This window comes from Carettochelys insculpta, chromosome 22 (assembly GCF_033958435.1).
Source record: "Carettochelys insculpta isolate YL-2023 chromosome 22, ASM3395843v1, whole genome shotgun sequence".
Classification (NCBI taxonomy): Eukaryota; Metazoa; Chordata; order Testudines; family Carettochelyidae; genus Carettochelys; species Carettochelys insculpta.
In genome coordinates this window covers 7,658,807-7,680,817 of record NC_134158.1, presented here as the reverse complement: position 1 = coordinate 7,680,817, position 22,011 = coordinate 7,658,807, and the positions used below count along the sequence as shown (strand labels likewise).

General features: G+C 54.0%; 1 protein-coding gene across 2 annotated transcripts; it reads left to right on the top strand.

The window, feature by feature from the left end:
• Positions 1–6: 6 nt before the first annotated feature.
• LOC142024840 (butyrophilin subfamily 1 member A1-like) lies at positions 7–21,489 on the top strand. Of its 2 annotated transcripts, XM_075017111.1 has the most exons (9): positions 7–215; positions 807–1,034; positions 1,599–1,715; positions 4,546–4,893; positions 5,436–5,717; positions 10,019–10,135; positions 11,229–11,249; positions 11,352–11,378; positions 18,110–21,489. In XM_075017111.1, exons 2-9 carry the CDS (start codon positions 1,031–1,033, stop codon positions 18,706–18,708), a joined length of 1,515 nt encoding a protein of 504 aa, XP_074873212.1. In that variant the 5' UTR covers positions 7–215; positions 807–1,030; the 3' UTR covers positions 18,709–21,489. The 2 variants fall into 2 exon arrangements, with proteins under 2 accessions (XP_074873212.1, XP_074873214.1); XM_075017113.1 differs by lacking the exons at positions 7–215; positions 807–1,034 and adding an exon at positions 1,117–1,209.
• Positions 21,490–22,011: the final 522 nt, after the last annotated feature.

The window sequence follows — 22,011 nt, the reverse complement described above, 5'->3', positions numbered from 1 at the left end:
ATAGCAGCAAGCCCGTTCAGCAACAGACAGACAGAAATGAGGAGGACAGAGTCCCGTTCCTTGGCCGTGTGATTCCTGTGCCGAATGGACAAAGCCACCTCAGCAAAGCAGAAAACCCAGGAACTTTCCCCAGTGGATGCCTGTGGATGAATGAAAACCTGAGATCACCCCTGGGCCCTGACCCTGCTTGGAAGTGCCCCTGCAGGATACAGAAGGTAGGGGGCCTCTGTCCCTGCACACAGAAACCTTCTGTTAAGTCTTTTTACACAGAAGTGTTGTGTCTTTAGGACAGGTGCTAGAACTCAGTAAGGTAAAGAGAAGTCTTGCCCCACTGCAGCCTGCCTTTTCCTTTGTCTTTTTTTGCTCCATTGCTTCCCTGCTGAATGAAAGAGGTGTGAATGGATGAGTCATGGAAGGCCAGCACCTCCAGGGACTTGTAAGGGTTGGAGAAAGGATGACCATCCATCTCATAGTGGGTGGGACAGTTCCATATTTGGGACACCAAAAAGGCCTCCCAACTTATTTTTAAAAAGGGCCTAATTGTCCTGTATTCGGGGCATCCGCCCTGACCTTTTCCACCATCAGCTGTGCAAAGGCAACTGCTGTGCAGAGGCAACTGCTGAGTCTTGGGGAAGTGGGGGGAGTGTGGGTGGCTGTGGCTTCCCTGGGGCTCTCAGGCAGGGCCGGTGGCTGGCACTTCCCCAGGACTCCTGGGGGTGCCGGCAGCTGCCGCCACCTTCCCAGCTCCCCAGGGATTGATGGAGCTGCCCCTCCCCCCACATCTCCATGTCATATATTTGGGACAGGGAGAGATGGTCGCTCTAGTTGGAGAAGGAATGAAAGCCAGATCCAAAACCAATGAGCAGAGCAGTGGGACCTGTGACGCAGCCCCACTGAGAGAAGACTGGACGTAGGGACGCCTTGGGAGTCACCAGCAGGCGCCTGCTTTTGGAAGCAGCACACTCGCTGAGGTTGAAGGAGACACCACCCAGAAGAGGACACCGCAGATGTCGACTTGCATACGCATGTGATGGGTAACTGGTGTCGACCTGCACGGGAGGGGGGACACTCAATCTACGGCATTTTGCGGGGGACCCCAGGTCTCATCTTGTCAGCACTGGAGCGTCAAACTGGATCGGCCGGAGCCTGGCTCCACCCCTCCCCCATCGAACTCACCTGGCCAGTGCAGGCAGGCGGGAGCAACTATTGGTAACAGCACCAAGACATTGTGGCTGTGTCTACACGTGCCCCAAACTTCGAAATGGCCATGCAAATGGAATATGCATATGCTCTATGCACTGAATATGCACTGAATATGCATGTCAGTGCTTCATTAGTAAACTTCGAAATGGCCATTTGCATGGCCATTTCGAAGTTTGGGGCATGTGTAGACGTAGTCTGAGTGTGTGTGTGAGTGTGAGTGTTTGTGGAATATCTCATCTCCGTAGGATACGTGCTGATTGCTATGTGGTTATGACCAATGAATGTGGTGTTTTGCCTTTTCCCCCAAAGAGATCCCGTGCGGGACTTCTCAGTACAACACTGGCACCGCCTCCCACTCACACACTGTCTGGTTTGTTGTTTCTCCTCTTCCCCAGCCCCAGTGACAATGATGGAGACGGTTCCCTCATTCTCCCCCGGCTCCGCAGTGAGCTCTGCTCTGCGCGGCTACCTCGCCCTCTGCCTCGGGCTACAGGTTCCCAGGCTGGACTCAGGTAGGGGCTCCGACCTCCCCACTGGGTTTGCTGCCTCCTCTCACACAGAGCCCAGCTGCCCTGCAGCTCCCGGCCCGTACAGAGAGCTAACCGTACCGCCCCTTCCTGGGACACCCCCACCCCCCGGCACACCTGCTGCTCAGGTCACACCTGGAATATTCGTTGGCAAAACGATGAAACTCTGAGTGAAAACTACCATGGACTTCAGTGGGGCCTGGGTTGTTCCCCTGGATTTGTTGTCCTTTTTCCCTTGATTTAATCGAGCTCCAGTCACCTTTCTGCCCCTTCTGCTGGTGGGAGAGCTTCCCCTGTGCTCCTCCTGCCAGCTAGCACAGTCACTGACGAGAGCCAGCTTTGAGACAGAGCTACAGTTTCGGGTGTATTGCCTGCCCTTCCAGAGCATCGAGTTCGGTAACACTCGGTGCTGAAGACCAGGACAGGCTGATTCCCCTTACACCCTTACCCGTGCACACTGCCTGCCTCCTCCCCAGAGCTGGGCACGGGGAGTTCCGGGCCGGCCCCCTGCTGCGAGGGGTAGCGGGAATGAATGGGGGGATACGTGTGACGGGGCTGTGAGGAGATGTGCGTCTGAGCTGCCCCTGGAGTGCGGTGAAAGGAGAGAGGCCCCAGTGTGCTGTGAGGGATCCTGCACGCCTCATGGCAGCCCGGCGCTCTGTGGCTACATCCGTAGCAGGGCTCAGGGGCTGTCTGTGGTTACTGATGGGTAAGGGAGCATCTTGTGCCAGTGGGAATGCTGGGAGTGGAAGTGAGGGGGCTGCTGAAAGGGGTGAAGGGCTTGTAATGTGTGGCCGTGGGAGGGAAGCCCCTCAGTTCAGTGGGCATGACGGGGGGTAGATCCTCACCAGCGCAGCTCCCTCAAAACAAGGGTTGCCGTAGCCAGGAGCAGGCGTGTGACTCTCTGCTGCCTCGGCCCTGCTCCTGGAGTGACGTGCACGGCCTACGCCGGCAGAGTGGGGTCTACATGTATTGGGTCATCTCCCAAATGGTGAGCCCGAGACAGACAGAATTACAAAATTACCAAATATGTCAGAAGATGGGCTGGTCTGCAAGGCTCTACCCCCTCCGCCTCTATCATCGGTTCATGTGTAGTTATGACAAGGTAGTGGAGTAAAGATAACGGTGTTTTATTTGACTCTAATACAATACAGTAACAGAAAATAGGACTCCCTAGAGCAGACAGAATATCGGTTGTTAGCTCAATTAACCTTTGAAAGAAAAGCACAGGGTAAGGATGGATCGGACAGGACCTTTCCCAGGTGACAGGAGAGTTCAGGAATTAGCCTTCAGGGATGTTCCAGGCTGCAGACAGGAACTGCCGAGTGAGGACGTGATCTTCTTCCCTCTTCTTTGTTCAGCTCTTGGCTCATGGTCCTGTGTGCAGAATACCGAAAGAAAATTACCTTCCAGGATGGATGTGTGTGTGTATAAATTGTCTCTAACTCGGAAATAAAATATAGTGAATATCAAAGCAGACTGAGCTACGAGGCCTAGCAATCTGCAGGTTGCTGCCCTAGCCATCAGCCGGCCTCTCTCTAGCTCTCCCTTTCAGACTGGCCCACGACGCCTAGCAGCCCTAGTTACCAGCCCTGACAGGGGGCCCCAGAGAGTGCCCCGGGGCAAGCTGCCACGCTGAGGCAAAAGGCCCTGAAGGGAGGGCTCCTACCCTTTACGTACGCTCTTTTCTCCCGGCAAATTAAAATCACTTCCCTCGCTTAATTTTCGCGCCTTAATCTCCCCGCCTTGCCTGGGGGAAGGAGACGAGCTCTCGGCCATCTTTAAAAATGGAAACCACACAGGGAATCCATTTTGAAACAGAATGCGAAACGGATGTCTGTGTAAAGAGACTGCACGAAGCTGTAACATTTTAACTTAACTCTAACAAAAGGCGGGGAGTTGGTGTTTCTCTGGCGCGGCCATTAACACTGCATCTGCTGGTGCTCAGAACTCAGACTTTTCTGGACAGACCCGAGATACTCTGGGGACCGCAAGGCTGTATTAGCAACAATGTGTTCAGGGACTTCCCTAGTTTCTGGAGCAGCAAGTGAGCGCTGTGTAGAAGGTATTAGCTGCGCTTTTCCCTCCCTCCCTAGTCCCAGCAAACAGGAAGCAACACCCAGGGAGTGGTATGTGTGGCTGCAGCCCCCACTCCCACCCTCACCCAGCCCCTGCCCTGAGTCCTTCCTCCCCCATGTTCCACCTGCTCTGAGCCCCCAGCTCCTGTCCTGAGCCCCTCCTCCTGGCCCCCTGCCCTGTGCCTTATGCTGCTCCTGGCTCTCTCCGGTGGGTACCTGTGTTAGCTGTGCTCAGACTGTCCTGCTATAGACTGATGAGGTACCACAGCAGCATGAGCATCCTCCTGAAATATGGACCTCGGGCTGATGGGCGCTGCTCCAGGTGAGGCAGGGGCTTGGGGCTTGGGGCTTGGGCTTACCTGGGTGGCTCCCTGATGGGGAAGGCAAGGAGGAGCCTCTTTGCCCTGGCTGCAGCGGCTCCATGCTAGGGCTGGCAGGGAGTGGTGTCTTCCTGCCAGATCCAGCAGCTGGAGGGCTGAGACAGAGCTATCTCTGCCAGCTGCAGCCCTGAGCCCCTGCAGAGATTTAGTGGGCAGCTGTGAACTAGGCAGCTTACGAGGAAGTTGGAAGTTAGAATGTGACCCACGTCAACTCTAAAGGTTCACACTCAGAAGGCAGAGAACTACGCCAGTGTTATGATTTTTTTTTTCATTTTTTTTCATTCCACTCTCGTGATTTGAGGGGAAGGACTGAGGCTGAGTTGTGAGCATTTCTTTTCCTTCTGATACCTTTCACAGCACAGTTCACAGTGGCTGGACCTGACCACCCAATCGTTGTCTCTCTTGGTGGGGAAGCCGTCCTGCCCTGCCACCTCTCCCCCAGGATGAGCGCTGAGACCATGGAGGTGCGATGGTTCCGATTCAAGTTCTCTGCAATTGTGCACCGGTATAAGGATGGACGGGATCAGCGTGACGAGCAGATGCCAGAATATCAGGGAAGGACAGAGCTGCTGAAAGACAACATCACCCGTGGGAGTGTTTCCCTGAGAATACACAATGTTCAGCTTTCTGACCATGGAAAATACACGTGTTTGTTTCAATCTGGAGATTCCTATGAAGAAGCCAAACTGGAACTGCAGGTGGGAGGTCTGTAGCTTGTTTTATCTTCCTAGCAGTGTAATAAATGGGTCAGGAGAGCTCACTGTGAGAGCACCCTGGATCTTTCTCACTCATACATCTTGACACCGAATTCTCTTTCAGCCTCCAGTTACTGAACAGCAGGGGCAGGGGCTGCTCTCTGAGAATGAACTGGAGGAATTTTACACACATACTGTTCATTCTTATTTTCCTAAACTGGCTTTGTTTTAAACAGAAGAGCCGTGTCTAGGCTGGGGGAAAGCTTCGAAATGGCCTTCCTTATGGCCAAATTGGAGAATACTAATGAGGCACTGAAATGAATATTCAGCACCTCATTAGCATGCTGCCAGCCATGGCACTTTGAAAGTGCTGCATTTTGGTTGCGCGTGGCTTGTGGGAGCAGTGGAGGTGAAAGCAATGGTCAGAACAGAGACACTGGGGGACACTGGCGGATAATTCTGGATGCCAATGAAATCAAATTAATTTCTCCTCCTCTTGTTCTCTTTGCTGATTATATGGAATTAATACAGCTTCATTCCATTTTTCTCCAGTGTCAGGCTCTGACCCCCACATCAGTGTTGAAGATCACCAGGATGGAGGGATCAGGATTACGTGTCAATCAGCTGGCTGGCACCCAGAGCCCGAGGCTCAGTGGAGAGATGCCCATGGGCAGCTGCTGCCATCTGCCTCTGAAAAAATATTCAGGAACAGCAATGGACTGTTTCAAAGCCAGATTTCTCTTGTTGTAACAAAAGATTCCAACCAGAACTTGTCCTGTTCTGTCAGGAACGTCATCCTCAATGAAAAGAAAATATCAACAATTTCCATAGCAGGTCAGTGCCTGTCCAGAGATGGAATGGATGTGGCAGAAGTCAGGTTGGGGGAGGTGTATTTCTGAGGCATATTTATTTGCTAGATGTGCTCTGAGGTGGGCTTCAAGTAGTGAATGCCAAGAAACTAAATCAGAACGGCCAAGGAGCCAGGCCTGCTGTCCAAACGTAGGCAACACTCCCACTGGCTGAGCTGAGAGCTCTGAGTAATCGACTGTCACTATTATATTTGTGACCTGAGGTGCCTAGGGAAGCCCCGGTCAGGGCAGGCTGCAAAAAGGAGATCAGAGTCTTCCAGAACTGGTAGTTAACACTGTTATACATTTCAGTAACCAGCCACCCAGATATGTTCCTGACGGCCCCCACTGGTTATCAAGATTCAGAGATAGGGTGACCATCCATCCCATATTGGGTGGGACGGTTCCGTATTTGGGACACCAAAAACGAGTCACCACTCTTTTTATGAAAGGGACGAATTTTCCCGTATTTGCCCCCCATGAGCCTCGAGGAAGCAGGGAGAGCATGGACAGCTGCAGCTTCCACGGGGGCTCTAGGGGAGCGCCACTGGCTGCCTCTTCCCTGGGGCTCCCAGGGAGCACTGGCAGCTGCTGCCTCCTTCCTGGCTCCGCATGACTTGGAGGAGCTGTCCATCCCCTGCATATCTACCTGTCCCATATTTGGGACAGGGAGATGCGGTTGCCCTGTTCAGAGAGGGAGTCGTGTCAGTCTGTCTCAACAGAAACAGAAAGTCCTGTGGCGCCTTACAGACTTACTGATTTATTTATACGCCTATAACAAACATAGATACAAATATATTCATAAGCTTTCATGGTCCACAGCTCACTTCGTCACATGCATGAAGCGAAAGATTCAGGTGGCGGGGAATTATACATACATGCAGAGATGGCAGTGTCACATCAGTGCTAGTGAGGTGAATTCAGACACAAGAACGGCTACACTTTGTCAGACCAAGGCTACGTCTACACGTGAAGCCTACATCGAAGTAGCCTATTTCGATGTGGTGACATCGAAATAGGCTATTTCGATGAATAACGTCTACACGTCCTCCAGGGCTGGCAACGTCGATGTTCAACATCGACGTTGCGCAGCACCACATCGAAATAGGCGCAGCGAGGGAACGTCTACACGCCACAGTAGCACACATCGAAATAAGGGTGCCAGGCACAGCTGCAGACAGGGTCACAGGGCGGACTCAACAGCCAGCCGCTCCCTTAAAGGGCCCCTCCCAGACACACTTGCACTAAACAGCACAAGATACACAGAGCCGACAACGAGTTGCAGACCCTGTGCATGCAGCATGAATCCCCCGCTGCAGCAGCAGCAGCCAGAAGCCCTGGGCTAAGGGCTGCTGCACACGGTGACCATAGAGCCCCGCACGGGCTGGAGAGACAGCGTCTCTCAACCCCCCAACTGATGGCTGCCATGGAGGACCCCACAATTTCGACGTTGCGGGACGCAGATCGTCTACACGGTCCCTACTTCGACGTTGAATGTCGAAGTAGGGCGGTATTCCGATCCCCTCATGAGGTTAGCGACTTCGACGTCTCGCCGCCTAACGTCGAAGTTAACTTCGAAATAGCGCCCGACGCATGTAGCCGCGACGGGCGCTATTTCGAAGTTAGTGCCGCTACTTCGAAGTAGCGTGCACGTGTAGACGCAGCTCAAAGGTCCATCAAGCCCAGCATCCCGTTGGCTGACGGCGGCCAATGCCAAGCACCCAAGAGTGAGTGAACCAAACAGGCATGTCAAGTGATCTCTCTCCTGCTGTCCGTTTCCAACCTCTGAGAAGCAGAGGCCAGGGACACCGTTCCTTACACATCGTGGCTAATAGCCATTAGTGAACCTAAGCTCCATGAATTTATCTAGCTCTTTTTAAAACCCTGTTACAGTCCTGGCCTTCACAGCCTCCTCTGGCAAGGAGTTCCACAGGTTGAAAGCATGCTGTGTGAAGAAACCTACTACTTCGTAACCCTTGTACTGTGAATGGAGCATGGGTCATCTACAAATCTCTTCCACTTCACTCTGCCTCTGGACAAAACTTCTAGATGATCCCAGGACAACCTTTCTGCTCTTCATTTGAATGTCAGTTGGTTTTCGTCCTGTTCTGTTCCAAAAGGAGGAAGAACTTCCTTTTATTTGTTTTAAACCTGCTACCCATTAATTTCATTTGCTGTCCCCTAGTTCTTATGTTATGGGAACAAGAAAAAATACGTTCCTTCTTCACTTTCCCCACACCTCTCATAACTTTATAGACCTCAATCATATCTCCCGTTAGCCTCCTCTTTTCTAAGCTGAAAGACAAGACTTTTTAATCTCTCTTCATATGGGACCTCTTCCAAACCCCCAATCATTTGACTTGCCCTTTTCTGAATCTTTTCTAATACCAAGATGATCGCAATAAGATATCCTGTGTCTTATTCTTGATCCCTTTTTTAATGATTCCAAACATCCTGTTTGCTTTTTGACTGCTGCTGCACACTGCATGGATGTTTTCAGAAAAGTACCCACGATGACTCCAAGGTCTCTTTCCTGATGAGTTGTAGCTAAATTAGCCCCTCACATACTGTATGTATAGTTGGGGTTATTTTTTCCAATCTGCATTACTTTGCTTTTATCCACATTAAATTTAATTTGCCCTTTTGTTGCCCAGTCACTCAGTTTTGTGAGATCTTTTTCACGTTCTTCTCAGTCTGCTTTGGTCTTAACTATCTTCAGAAGTTTAGTGTCGTCTGCAAACTTTGTCACCTCACAGTTTACCCCTTTTTCCAGATCATTTACGAATAAGTTGAATAGGATTGGTCCTAGGACTGACCCAAGGGGAACGCCATGTTACCCTTTTCCATTCTGAAAATTTACCACTTATTCATATCCTGTTTCCTGCCTTTTAACCAATTCCCAATCCATGAAAGAATCTTCCCTTTTACCTCATGACAACTTAATTTACATAAGAGCCTTTGGTGAGGGACTTTGCCGAAGGCTTTCTGGAAATCCAAGTACACTACATCTACTGGGTCTCCCTTAGTCACATTTGTTGACCCCTTCAAAGAACTTGAATAGATTAGTAAGACATGATTGCCCTTTACAGAAACCATATTGACTTTCACCCAACAAATTATATTCTTCTATGTGTCTGACAATTTTATTCTTGACTGTGGTTTCGATTAATTTACCCAGTACCGACGTTAGACTTAGTGGTCTGTAATTGCCGGGATTGCCTCTAGAGCCCTTTTTAAATATTGTTGTTACATTAGCTACTGTCCAGTCATTGGGTACAGAAGCTGATATAAAGGACAGGTCACAAAGCACAATTAACAGGTCTACAATGTCATATTTGAGTTCTTTCAGAACTCTTGGGTGAATGCCATCTGGTCCTGGTGACTTGTTATTCTTAAGTTGGTCAATCAGTTCTGAAACCTCTGCTAATGACACCTCAGCCTTGGACAATTCCTCAGATTTGTCACCTACAAAGGACGGCTCTCATTTGGGAATCTCCCTAGCATCCTCAGCCATGAAGATGGAATCAAAGAATTCATTGAGTTTTTCTGGAGGGTGGATCACCTTCTTATCACTGTTGGAAGTGGGCCACATCCACCTGATTCAACCTCAGGAGCATTGATGTAAAACTCCACTCTCTCTGAACATGTGCTACAATAGTCCTTGTCATCTGAATCGTTCACTTCATGTATCTGATGAAATGCACTTCAGCCCACAAACTCTTATGCTCCAATAAATCTGAAAGCCTTTAGGGTGCTATGGGATTCCTTGTTGTTTTTACTTGTTATCAAAAGTTGGAAAAAAGAAATGACATAGGCCCCTTTGTTGCCTTCCTGTTCTTTGGCTTCCAATTAACACCTCAGGCCAATTAAGTGAGAAGCTCTGTGCAACAATATTCAATACGCAAAAGGTTCTTCCAACCCCAAAGTACCAGCCACATCGTCTGACCAATGCTCGTTTGTATCTTACCCAGACCACAAGTCAGACAGCCAATACTTTGGTACCTAAACCTCAACATTTGATTTTAAAGAGCAAGAAGAGAGTTGTGCAGAGTTCATGTATCTAATTACTGTAATCATTTAAGTCATATATACACAGTGCTTTTTTTGTGCTGGTTTTTTTGTGCTGGTACTTGCCAGTACTGAGTACTGGCACATCGGCAGCCACAGCTGCAGGTTTGAGAACAGTTCTAATTTGCAGTGGTGCTTAAAATTGGGGTTTAGGTGCCTAAATATCATTGTGGATCTGTATCCTTAGTATCTTCAAACTAACATCACCTTCTCTTGCAGAGCAGTTTTTCCCCAGGGTCAGTCCTTGGCTGGTGGCTCTGACTGTGATCCTGGCTCTCCTGGCTGTTCTGATCCCTCTGGCCAGTTACTGTGTCTGGCAGCAGCGCAGAACAAAAGGTAAAGTAATGAGTGGAGAGAACTGAGTGTGACCAGAGGGGCAATTTAATTAAAAACAAATCACAGGAAGGAGCTAATTCAGTTTCTTAATTCCATGTTCTAAAGAGAGCATAGAACACCAGGTGATGGGCAGAGGCTGAAGAAGAATGAGGGGTTGAGTTAATTATTTTTCTAACACCAGACCCCTGCTAGTCCCCTGGGCCATTGCTCAGGAGAAGAGGAAGAGGCAGGGAAGGGATGGAGCGGAAGCCGTGGGAGCGAGGCAGGGGTGGGAGAGAGGCAGGAGGTGGAGCAGGGATTGGGAAGAGGATAATCGGGGCAGGGACAGGGCTTGGAGCAGAGGGAGGTTGCCTCGGCCCTCTCCTGGGATAGAGGTGGCATTGGGAGGAATCACACTGGGGGGCAGTGAGATGGCAAGTGCCCCCTTATATCCATCCGCAGGAGCCGCCCCTGCTTGTGATTGCCAGGAGCACACATTTTGCAGCAGAACTTTTTCCCTTGGCTGGAGATCCTGCAAACATACCCTGGCTTCATACCAACGTTGCTTTCTGAATTCACTTAGGCAGAAGCCACAGCTAAGCAATAAGTGACTTGCAGATTTTTTCTCTGCCAGAAAGCACAGTGCTGGTGTGTCTCAGCCAGCTCCATCCTGACATCTGCCAAAGCACACACGTCTGTGGGCAGTCTTGGTTCTCATCCAAATAGCAAGCGATACAGAGCGAATCCTGTAGTATTGTTCTTCATGGCGCTGGAGACATGCACCAGAAAAGGAAATATGAATATTTGGCCTTCACTCGACTGATTTCATTTTAGCCGATAAATTCCCATCAAACACCTCACCCCATGTGCTTTGTGCTCCTTTCTCCTGGCTTCACAGGATTAGTATTTTCCATTTGCTGAAGGGTCCCTGTTTGGCTCTAACAGCCCCTTGCACCTGGCCAGGTGGGGTTACTGTTTTTCCCCTTACAGTTGCTCAGGAGGTGTCAGGCTCTGTTGTTGATGTAGTTTCTAGGCCCTTCCCTGCTGCTTTTGGAGTCACTTCCCTTCGCAGAATAATGTGGCACTGACTCATTTCTCTCTGTTTTATTTTCAGACAAACTCCAGGCAGAGCTCAGTAAGTTCCATCCCCCGGAACAGCCCTTGTGTGACATTTTCTCCTGCTCAGTGGGGCTGTGGTCAGGGACGTTCTCACCCTTCTCTCTGTGTTTGGTTGCAGGATGGAGATGTGCCCAGCTCTACACAGGTACTGTACGTACCGCTGGTATTTTATCTTTAGTACGACCCCACCTCCTCCCGGGAGCTCTCTGCTCCTTTCCCTGCACAGGTCATTTTCCGGTGACCTTCACTCTCAGTCTACGACACCCCAGGTTTATTGCAGCCCAGGGACTGATGTCCTCCGATGTCACCTTTTCAGAGAGGTATGTGGGTTCTGCAGGACGGACATTCTCACCTGTCCGTCATTTGCACTGACTGTCACTTATACCAAACTGTCCCTTGGGGCAGCTTTTCCGCCGCACAGCCGTGGCTGAGCTGTGTGTGAGTTTGCTCCCAGCTTGCTGCCTGACTGTTTATCCTGGTGCATGCTGGGAGAGCTTGGGCAGCTCTGGCAGGGATCAGAGTGCCTGGGACCCTGCACACATCCTGCAGCACCCCTAGCCCAGCGGTCCCTGTTCTGTGGGGTATCTTATAGCACAGACCTGGGGGGTGGGGAACACCCAGAGCAGTGAACCCAACACCACTGGGGGTCCTGGGAGTGTCACCACCTCAGAGGTGCAAAAAGCCCAGAATATCTGCATGCTTTGTGCCCAGTGCCTGTTCCCCCCACCCAGAGCACATCCCCCCCAGCATGGCGATGGCACAACACGGGCTTCTGTTCCTAGGGCTGCCTCAGGCACCATCCTCACCAAGCAGGGCCTGGTGCCAGGTCTGCCCCCACATCCCCAGTGGTGACTCCCACAGCCGGTACCTGATCAGTGTGACTGGGCTGCCCCAAGCTCCCCATCTCACTCACTGCCCACAAGCTTCCCTATCCTAAGAGCTCCCAGACACTCTGGAGCCAGAGCTCTCTGTGTGTATGCACCACTCCCGACAGCTCCCCTGCGACAGCCATTGACACACCCAGGGTTGCAGTGGGCTGGGCAGGCTCACAGAATTCCCACGACAGTCACCTGAGTAAAGGGACCATCCTGAGAAACCTGGGCAGGTGCCAGCCCAGGTCCTGCCCACACAGGCCCGTAACACTCAGCCGAATCGGGTACAGGCAGCCACATGCCAGCCCTCACCACTGGCAGGGAGTCGGAGCTGCCAGCTACCACGTCCTGAACAGTGTTAACTCAGTCGTGTTGCCACACACCATGCTTAGAGCCCCAGGGAACTGGCCCAGGCCCAGAACAGCTGTGTGTGGCAGGTTCCTGGGTCCCAGAAAACCCATCTCTAGGTTTCTGGGCAGATACTGACATCCTGTAGCCCTTCCCAGGGCCCCTCATTCCCAAAGCCCTGGGCTTGTTCAAGTCCTTCCTCTTCTGGGTCCCAGGCAGCTTTCCTCTTGCCCGGCTCATTTTCTGCCTTGGCGGCCTGGAGACTTTCATTTCCCATCTGCAGGAACCAGCAATGGGGCTGCCACTCTACAGGCTGGCTCCAAACTCCACACTGCCCTTCGGCACCCTGGACATGGGTGGGGTGACACTGCCTCCCAACACACGCTGCTCAGGCTTCTGGGCTGAGCTGGCTCCTTCTCCTGCTGCCAGCCAGTCAGTAGTGCTGGAGCCTGGCTGCTTTCTCCCCCCAGCTGAGTGTTCCTTCCCTGGGCAGTGCAGCGCCTCCTGCTAATGGCTGAACTTCAGCTGCATGCAGGAGGCTCTGCGCTCGGCAGGGCAGGGCAGTTCAGCAGGGGCAGGGCAGGGGGTGACGGAACATGCGGGACAATTCACCCCTTTTCCAGAAACAGTGGGGACACTTGAGACCTGAGTACGGGGCTGTCCCATGACCAATGGAACTGGAAGGGATCTGGAGAGGTCATTGAGACCAGTCGCCTGCCCTCATGGCAGGACCAAGCACTCTATAGATCATCCCTGATAGATATTTATCCAATTTGCTGTTAAATAGTTCCAGTGGTGGAGATTCTCCAACCTGCCAAGGCAATTTATTCCAGTGTTTAACCACCCTGGCAAAAAGCTTTTCCTAATGTCCAACCTAAACCTCCCTTGCTGCAGTTCAAGCCCATTGCTCCTTGTCCTGTCCTAAGAGGCCCAGGAGAACAATTTTTCTAATTTTTCTCTGTCCTCCTTGTAACCTCCTTTTAAATACGTGAAAGGTGCTGTCATGTCCCCTCTCAGCCGTCTCTTTTCCAAACCAAACCAACCCAGTTCTTTTAATCTTCTCCCATATGACACGTTTTCTAGAACTTGAATCATTTTATTTGCTCTTCTCTGGACCCTCTCCAGTTCCTCCACATCTTTCCTAAACTGTGGTGCTGGGCACAGTGCTCCAGTTGAAGCCTAATCCGTGCAGAGCAGAGCAGAACAACTTCTTGTGTCTTGCTCACAACACTCCTGTTAATGCAGCCTAGAATCACATTGGCTTTTTTTGCAGCAGCATCACACTGTTGACTCATACTCAGCTTGTGGTCCACTCTGACCCCCAGCTCCCTTTCTTCAAGGCTCCATCCAAGGGAGTCTCTTCCTATTTTGGAAGCATGAAACTGATTCTTCCTCCCCAAGTGGAGCACTTTGCAGTTGTCCTTATTCTGCTTCATCCTGTTTTCCTCAGACCATTTCTCCAGTTTCTCCAGACCATTTTGGACTCTGACCTTGTCCTCCAAAGCAGTTGCAACCCCTCCCGGCTTGGTGTCATCTGCAGACTTACTTAGGGCACTTTCTATGCCAGGAGCTCAATAGGTGATGAAGATACGGAACAGAACTGGTCCCAGAATTGACCCCTGTGGAACCCCACTTGTTCTGCCATTTCAGCATAACTGCGACCTGTTACAAACTACTCTCTGAGAATGGCTGTCCAGCCAGTGATGCCCCCACCTTCTACTTGCTCCATCTAAGTTGTATATGACGAGGTTATTGGTAAGAAGATCCTGTGAGACTGTATTGAATGTCTCACTAAAGACTCGGTAGAGCACATGCACCACTTCTCCCTTATCCACAAGACTAGTTCTCTCTGTGCCGTGATCCATCATTGATGAAGATCCTTGATCCTTGATAAGATCATCAGTCCGTGACTTTCGCAGGTGGTGCAGCTTTGTATTCAGTGTCTGCTGGGCTCCTCCAGAGCTAGAACAGAATTTAATCTGCCCAAGGCTCTGTTCCTTTTTCAGTGCCTTGACCCATTTGCTCTCTGTAGTCACAGCCTGGTGGCTGCTCTCCTGCTCTGCGAGTAGCTCTTTCGGCCTGTCTTCTGGTCGCTGGGCTGCTCCTGTCGCTTGGCCAGTTTCAGTAAGAAAACAGGCACCTGGGCCTGTCCGAGCTCGTGTCACACCCATCTGCTGGGACTCAGAAATGCTGAACCCCATTTAGCTCTGCCCCAGCCCGCCTGGCCCAGACAGCCAGCTGTCCCTAGAGTGGCTGGTGAGATCCTTTGGCAGAGGAGTCCTTTCAGACTCCTGGGGGAAACAACTCCAATGCCCCAGATTCCCAAGCTAGGGTATCCCTGGTAAGCAGAGCCCGTGGCAGGCCTCTCCCTGTGATGCTTATACCCCAGGGCCTGCTTTCCTAGCTACCCACCATACGCAGCACTAGAAACACTCACTGCCCCATAGCAACAACCCCTGTGCCCACGATCCAAAGTTCTCACAGGGCAGCAGCATTTGACATGTCCCTTTCCCTTGCAGATGGAACAAATGACCCTGGCGAGGCTCACTCTTCCCTGCCCCAAAGGGGGTTCCTGCAGTCCTCTGACTGAACAGCAGCCTGGGCCTGATCCCCCTCCCAGCTCCGGCAGAGCATCTCTAATAACCTGTAACAGCAATGAAGGGTCCTGTGGCACCTTATAAACTAACAGAAAAGTTTTGAGCATGAGCTTTCGTGAGCACAGACTCACTTCATCTAATAACCTGGACTTCCCTGTTCTCCGAGTTCTTGTAAACCCGGACAGTTGGCCCATCCTCTTCCGGGGAGGCAGCCCCATCTCATGTGCCCGTCCTGCCATTGGCCCAGCCCTGCGCCATCGTCTGGTGCCACTTGGCCGTGGGGGTCTGATTTAGGGCTCCCTCTCTCCTGCTGATGGCACCCTCACGCCCTTCACGCCATCGCCAGTTCACCCCTGCTGCTGCCTGGCAGCCACTTCGCCCCTTTCCCCTCTGCTGCCCTGTTTCCCACCTCCTCCGTCCCCCAGACCCTGGCACAGCCCCCACCCTCTGCCCCTCGCTGCCCCCACCTCCCCTTCTGAGCTGTTCTGGCTCCTGCCCTGCTCCTCACCCCTCTGCCCCATGCTCCCCACTGAGCTCTCCTCACATTTCTGCCCCTGGTCCCGCCTCTCTCCTCGCCCCTCCCTGCCCCCATTACCAGCAGTGCTGATGGGCACCCCGGGCCCTGGGGCAATGTGGGGGGGACTGGCTCTGTGCCAGGAAGAGGCAGGGCCAAGGGCAGTCAGCCCTCAGTGCCACCCTGACTGTGGTGCTGCCCCACCCTCCCTGACAGCCCCCTTTGCCCCCCATCGGCCTGTCTCTTACCCCCACCCGTGCCCTCCTTGTGTCTGCCCCATTCTCCACCCTCTCAATCCCCCTGACACCTTCCCTCACCCCACTGCGCCCTCCTTGTGTCCAGCCCCTCACCACCAGGGGTCCCTCTGATTTCGTCCATCCATGTGCGAAATGAATTTAGTTCTAGGCACCGAGGTGTGTGCGGACGTGCACCACCCCTAGAAACACAGGCTGCCGGCTGTGGGTGCTCTGCCAGTCAGCTGGGCGGCACCTGAATCTCTCCTGAGCGGTCGCCCAAGTGCTGAGCTTACAGGGAACATGGCTCCCCCCTCTGCTCCACTGACCCCGCTCTCCTCACACCCTTCTGTCCCCGTAGCACATCCTGGCTCATCCATCTGCCAACCAAAGTTACTCCCCTTTCATGCTATAAACCCAGGAGAGGCCACATGTCGAATCCTGTGTGTGGTGCTAGTCAGCCAGTCTCTAAAAAGACTCTTTGGAGTTGGAGACGGTACAGAGAAGGCAAGAGAACTAATTCGGGGTACGGACCCAATTCCGTGTGAGGAGAGGTGAAACAGACGAGGACGTTTCAGCTTGGAAAAGAGACAACGAAGAGGGAATATGATAGAAACGTACAAAATCTTGACAGTTGTGGAGAAAATGAACGAAGAATTGTTATTTATCCCTTCCCTCAACGGCTACGTCTACATGTGAAGCCAACATCGAAATAGCTTATTTCGATGTAGGAACATCGAAATAGGCTATTTCGATGAATAACGTCTACACGTCCTCCAGGGCTGGCAACGTCGATGTTCAACTTCGACGTTGCGCGGCACCACATCGAAATAGGCGCTGCGAGGGAACGTCTACACGCCAAAGTAGCACACATCGAAATAAGGGTGCCAGGCACAGCTGCAGACAGGGTCACAGGGCGGACTCAACAGCAAGCCGCTCCCTTAAAGGGCCCCTCCCAGACACAGTTGCACTAAACAACACAAGATACACAGAGCTGACAACTGGTTGCAGACCCTGTGCCTGCAGCATGGATCCCCAGCTGCCGCAGAAGCAGCCAGAAGCCCTGGGCTAAGGGCTGCTGCCCACGGTGACCATAGAGCCCCGCAGGGGCTGGAGAGAGAGCATCTCTCAACCCCCCAGCTGATGGCCGCCATGGAGGACCCAGCAATTTCAACGTTGTGGGACGCGGATCGTCTACACTGTCCCTACTTCAACGTTGAACGTCGAAGTAGGGCGCTATTCTTATCTCCTCATGAGGTTAGCGACTTCGACGTCTCGCCGCCTAACGTCGAAGTTAACTTCGAAATAGCGCCCGACGCGTGTAGACGTGACGGGCGCTATTTCGAAGCTGGTGCCGCTACTTCGAAGTAGCGTGCACGTGTAGACGCAGCCAACATGAGTTAACACAGCCGGGCTGAGCACTTACACCTTACACCTGCCCAGCAGGGACCTCAGCTCTAGAGGTCATTGAACAAACCCAGCGACTCCCTGGGGCCTGATCAGCTCCGTCTATACCCAGGGGAGAGGGGCAGGTCAGACAGTGCCCGTGAGTGTCAGCAAAACCTCTGCACCCCCATATCCGTCCTCACTAGGACACGGCCCCCTCCCCCATCTTCTGTCCCTCCCCCTCCCCTTCACCCTGTCACCTGCCCCTCCCCTCTTCCCTTTACCCCTCCCCCATCACCTGCCCCTCCCCTCTCCCCTTTACCCCTCCCCCATCACCTGCCCCTCCCCTCTCCCCTTCACCCCATCACCTGCCACGCCCCTTCCCGCTTCATCCCTCCCCATCATCTGCCCCTCCCGTCTCCCCTTCACCCTCCTCATCACCTGCCCCTTCCCTCTCCCCTTCTCCCCTCCCCATCACCTGCTCCTCCCCTCTCCCCTTTACCCCCATCATCTGCCCCTCTCCTCTCCCCTTCACCCCCCATCACCTGCACCTCCCCTTTCCCCTTCACCCCCATCACCTGCCCCTCTCCTCACCCCTTCACCCCACATCACCTGCCCCTTCCCTCTTCCCTTCACCCCACCATTCACCTGCCCCTCCCCTCTCCTCTTCACCTTTCCCCCATCACCTGCCCTTCTCCTTTCCTCAATCACCATCACCCTGTCCCTGACCCTCCCCCACCCTCCCTGACAGCTTCCCACCCCTCCCCCACTCCTCCTGCCCTCCCCCTCAGTGTCTCCTCACAGGCAGAGGGGCCCTGACCCCCCTCAGACAACACCCCCCAGAGTGATCACTGGGGTGCAGGTTCATTTCCCTCTGAGCCCAGGGACCAGCCCTGCCCCCGCACTGACTCTGTGACTCTCCCCAGTGGACGTGACTCTGGATCCAGACACGGCTCATCCCCGACTCATCGTGTCTGAGGATCGGAAACGTGTGAGAGACGGAGACACCCGCCAGGATCTGCCCTGCAACCCTGAGAGATTTGATCCTTGGCTCTGTGTGCTGGGCGCTGAGTGGCTCATGGGCGGGAGGTGTTACTGGGAGGTGGAGGTGGGAGACAAGCCTTGGTGGGAGCTGGGGGTGTGCAGGGAATCTGTGAGCAGGAAGGAGGGGCTCACACGATCACCTGGGAATGGCTACTGGGTTGTGTGGCTGAGGGATGGGGGATACAAAGCCGGCACCTCCCCCTTGACCCCCCTCCCCGTGAGCGCCAGGCCCGTCCGGGTGGGGATTTTCCTGCACTACGAGGCGGGTGAGGTCTCATTTTACAATGTGACTGACAGGTCCCCTCTCTTCACTTTCAGGGACACCTTCTCCGGGCCCCTCCGCCCTTATTTCTGTCCTGGCCTCAACTGTGGGGAGACAAACGCGGCTCCCCTGACAATCTGCCCCGTCCCAGCGCAGCCGCAGGGAATCTCTGTCCCTGACAGGGACCCTGCGGCACAGACTGGCCCCTCCCAGTGCTGACACACCCCAGCCCGGCTCCCACGGGGACGTCTAAGGGCATCACCCCCCTGCCCCCACCCCCGTCAGTGCCCAGGCCTGTGCGCTGTGGGGGGAGGGAGTCAGGGGAGCAGCTGCAGGGCTGTGGGGGGCAGGGCAGTGTGGGAAATGTGTTAATTGTTCCCCCCACCCCCAGCTCCACTTCCAGCTCCCTGGGTGTGACTCAAAGGCAGGTCAGTAAAGGGCAGAGCCTGATGCTCCTGCCCCCACCCCTCCTGCACCCCAACCTCCTGCCTCAGGTCACCAGCTGCACCCCACACACCAGCCCCTCTGCAGCCCCCCTCCCCTCAGTCATAACTCCCTGCCACACCCCGCGCCCCTCCCCCATACCAGCATCCTCTCCTGCACCCAGCCGCCCTCCTGGGCCTGCACCCCAATCCCTGAGCCAGGTCACCACCAGAACCCTCTGAGCGCTCCTGCCCCAGACCACAGCCCCCCCCCAGCCCCTGCACCCTCTTGCACACTCCTCCCGCAGGCCAGAATCCTCAAACGCCCTCCTGTGCCCTGCACCCCAGTTCCCTGCCCCCGGTCAGAACCCCTTCACCCAACCTGCCTCTCTGCCCCCATGACCCCTCCTGGACCCCACAACCCAATCCCCCCCCCACGCCCTCCCGAGCTGCCTTCCTCTGTCCATACCCCTCCCCCCTCTGGAGAACAGCACAGCCCTTGGTCAGGTCTGAAAATCTTCCCTGGCTCCCACCCGAAATTACTCCCACCCCATGGGCAGCGGGTGAGCTCAGGGCTGGGGGAGGCCAGACTCCAGCCTCACCCCTCCCACCTGAGGCCACACAGAGACCTAGGCATGGTGGGGGGCGGGGTGAGGAGTTCATTCCGTTGCTGAGGCTGCATGTGTTGCCTGATGCCCTGCAGTAACACCAGGCGGGTGCCTCAGTTTCCCTAGGCCCAGTGTCCATGTATAGCCGTCATGGGAGCTCGGGTGTGGTGACTTCTGCCAGGTAGATAAGGGGAGTCCCAGCTCTCTGGAACCTAGGCCACCCGGTGAACCCTTTCTTCCCCAGGAACCAGGACAAAGGAGGGAGCAGGGGCCTGGCTGGTTGGAAGGGGAACTGGGCAGTTTGGGGTTGGGCAGTCTGGTCTGGCTGGAGAGGGAGGAAGGAGGCCAGGAGTGGGACTTGAACGCAAGTCGTCCTCACCCTGAACTCTTACATCACCACTCGTTCAGTGTGGGCTGCAGCCAGAGGGTCCCCTCTGCGCTCCCGTCTCACTTACCACCAGATACACTGGAACACTGGGGTGAGAGGTCATTTCAACCCCATCACCCCACAGTCAGTCCCTCCCGCTCCAGAGAGCCAGTCCCTCAGCACCCAGCAAAGGTGCACCCCACAGCTCGCCAAAGGCACCATGGCCAGCCACCGCCTTCCAGAGAAGAACTTCAGAAGTGTGTAAGAAACAGAAATGAGCCAGGCCCCGATGGATACCAGGCAGGGAACGTTCTCCCGGCAGCGGTGCATGCGGCGAGCGCACCCGGCTAACGGAACGGACGTGAGCCAGGATCTAACCACTGAGAGATCCCCCCCCCGCGTGGAAAAGTTTGGGGGGCGGAGGGATATGAGGTTTTGATGAAGTTGGGGAATCTCCCCCATGCAGACCCTGGCTGATCCTTCGCCTGTCCCATACAATCAGCCACATCTATGCCTGCACCCCATGGCCCTATGTGGAGCTCCCACCCTCATGTGACCCTCCAGCCTTACAGGTCCCATCCTCATGTGGCTATGCAGCCCCCTCCCATTTGTACTCAAGCTTAATGTCCCCTCCCTGCCACTAGCTCCTGAGCCCACGCCCAGTCTGTCCCCCACGGGCCCTTCTGCACCAGCCTGTGACTCCTCCCCTCCGTCCCAGCAGCCCTGAGGGCCTGGCTCTGCTTCCTGTCCCGAAGCCACAGTGACCACGGCTGGAGGAAAGGCAGAACTGCAGCTTCTCCCCCACCCACCCCCCGCCACATCTATTTCCTGCTTTAAATAAATCTCTGGCCGTTAGTTCTGTGCCCGGGCAGTGGTGCAGAATTCCCCAGGAGGAACAGCTGCTCGGCCAGTCCAGCTTTTCTGAGCATCTCCCCCCACCTTGTAACTCTGAGCCCTGCCCTTCACCAGCAACAGGCCCGAGAACAAGGAGGGGGCAGAGGCCAGGTGTGAACACACCTGGGATTGGAAGTCACCCAAGTGGTGCTCCGGCCTCCACTGCGCTGTGGCCCTGAGTGTTTGTTTCATTGGAGGTTGGGTTCTGTTTGTTACATTGTTTGTTATTGTTATGAAACCATTAAAAGTTCGTTAGGAAGGAGAAGTCCCTGCATTTTAAATCATTCCTAGGGCTTTCCAAAGAGTATCAAAGCACAAACCTGGGATAAAATAAAGGTTGTGACCGCCAGGGCGCTCCACGCCCCCGATGAGGAATGGGAAACTGCTGCAAGGCGAGTATACTGACCAGGGCAGGGAAAAGAGGGGTGAAGGGGGGTGAGTGAGAGGCTGAGAAGAAGAGAGGTGGTGAAGGCTGAGTGAGAAAAATAATGCGGCCTTGGAAGACAGCTTATCAGGAAGCAGCCTGAGCAAGATGTGTTTAGCTCCGCATGAGCATGTAACTGCAAGACTGACTTGTGCCAGAAGATTCAAGTTTCCGTATCTGTGCAGCCCATAACGGAGCTATTGTTGCATGGGGTATCTACGGACGACTGTACTTTGTTTTTGCTGAGAACTGGACGCCCCTCTCGCCTTTTCTCCCGTGGCCATGTTAAATAAAGCGCTTCTGTTGGCCAAACAGTGATCCTGTCTGAATTTCTATGACGGAGAGTGAGGAGCAAAACTGAGCAATTGTTTTCCTCTAGCAACGCCAGGTGCGACCCCAGCGCTCTTCTCATTCCAATTTCCACCGGGTTTTACACATACCTGCCGGGCACGTCTTGTAAACAGGATCATCGACATTGCTGGTTCGCTCCAAGCCCCAGGGCCGTTTGCCTGGGCTGTGCAGCGCCACCAGCCAATTTCCCAGTGTTGCTGGTGGGTGTCACGTCCTGGTGTGGAAAATGTCGCTGCTCCGGGTCACGGAGGGTGTTTTGGGAAATGTGGGAGCAGAGTTCGTAGCACTAAACCCCTGAGAGTGATCCACCGAGTGTCTCTGTGTGCCTGACTCTCGTTCGTGTGCCGTGTTGGCCTGGGGTTTGGTGCGGGGGGAGCCGTGGCAGGGGTCGGAGGTGACACCTCACAGCAGGAGGTTGGGTGTGGGGGGGCTCAGGCCAGGGGTGGGGGACTCAAT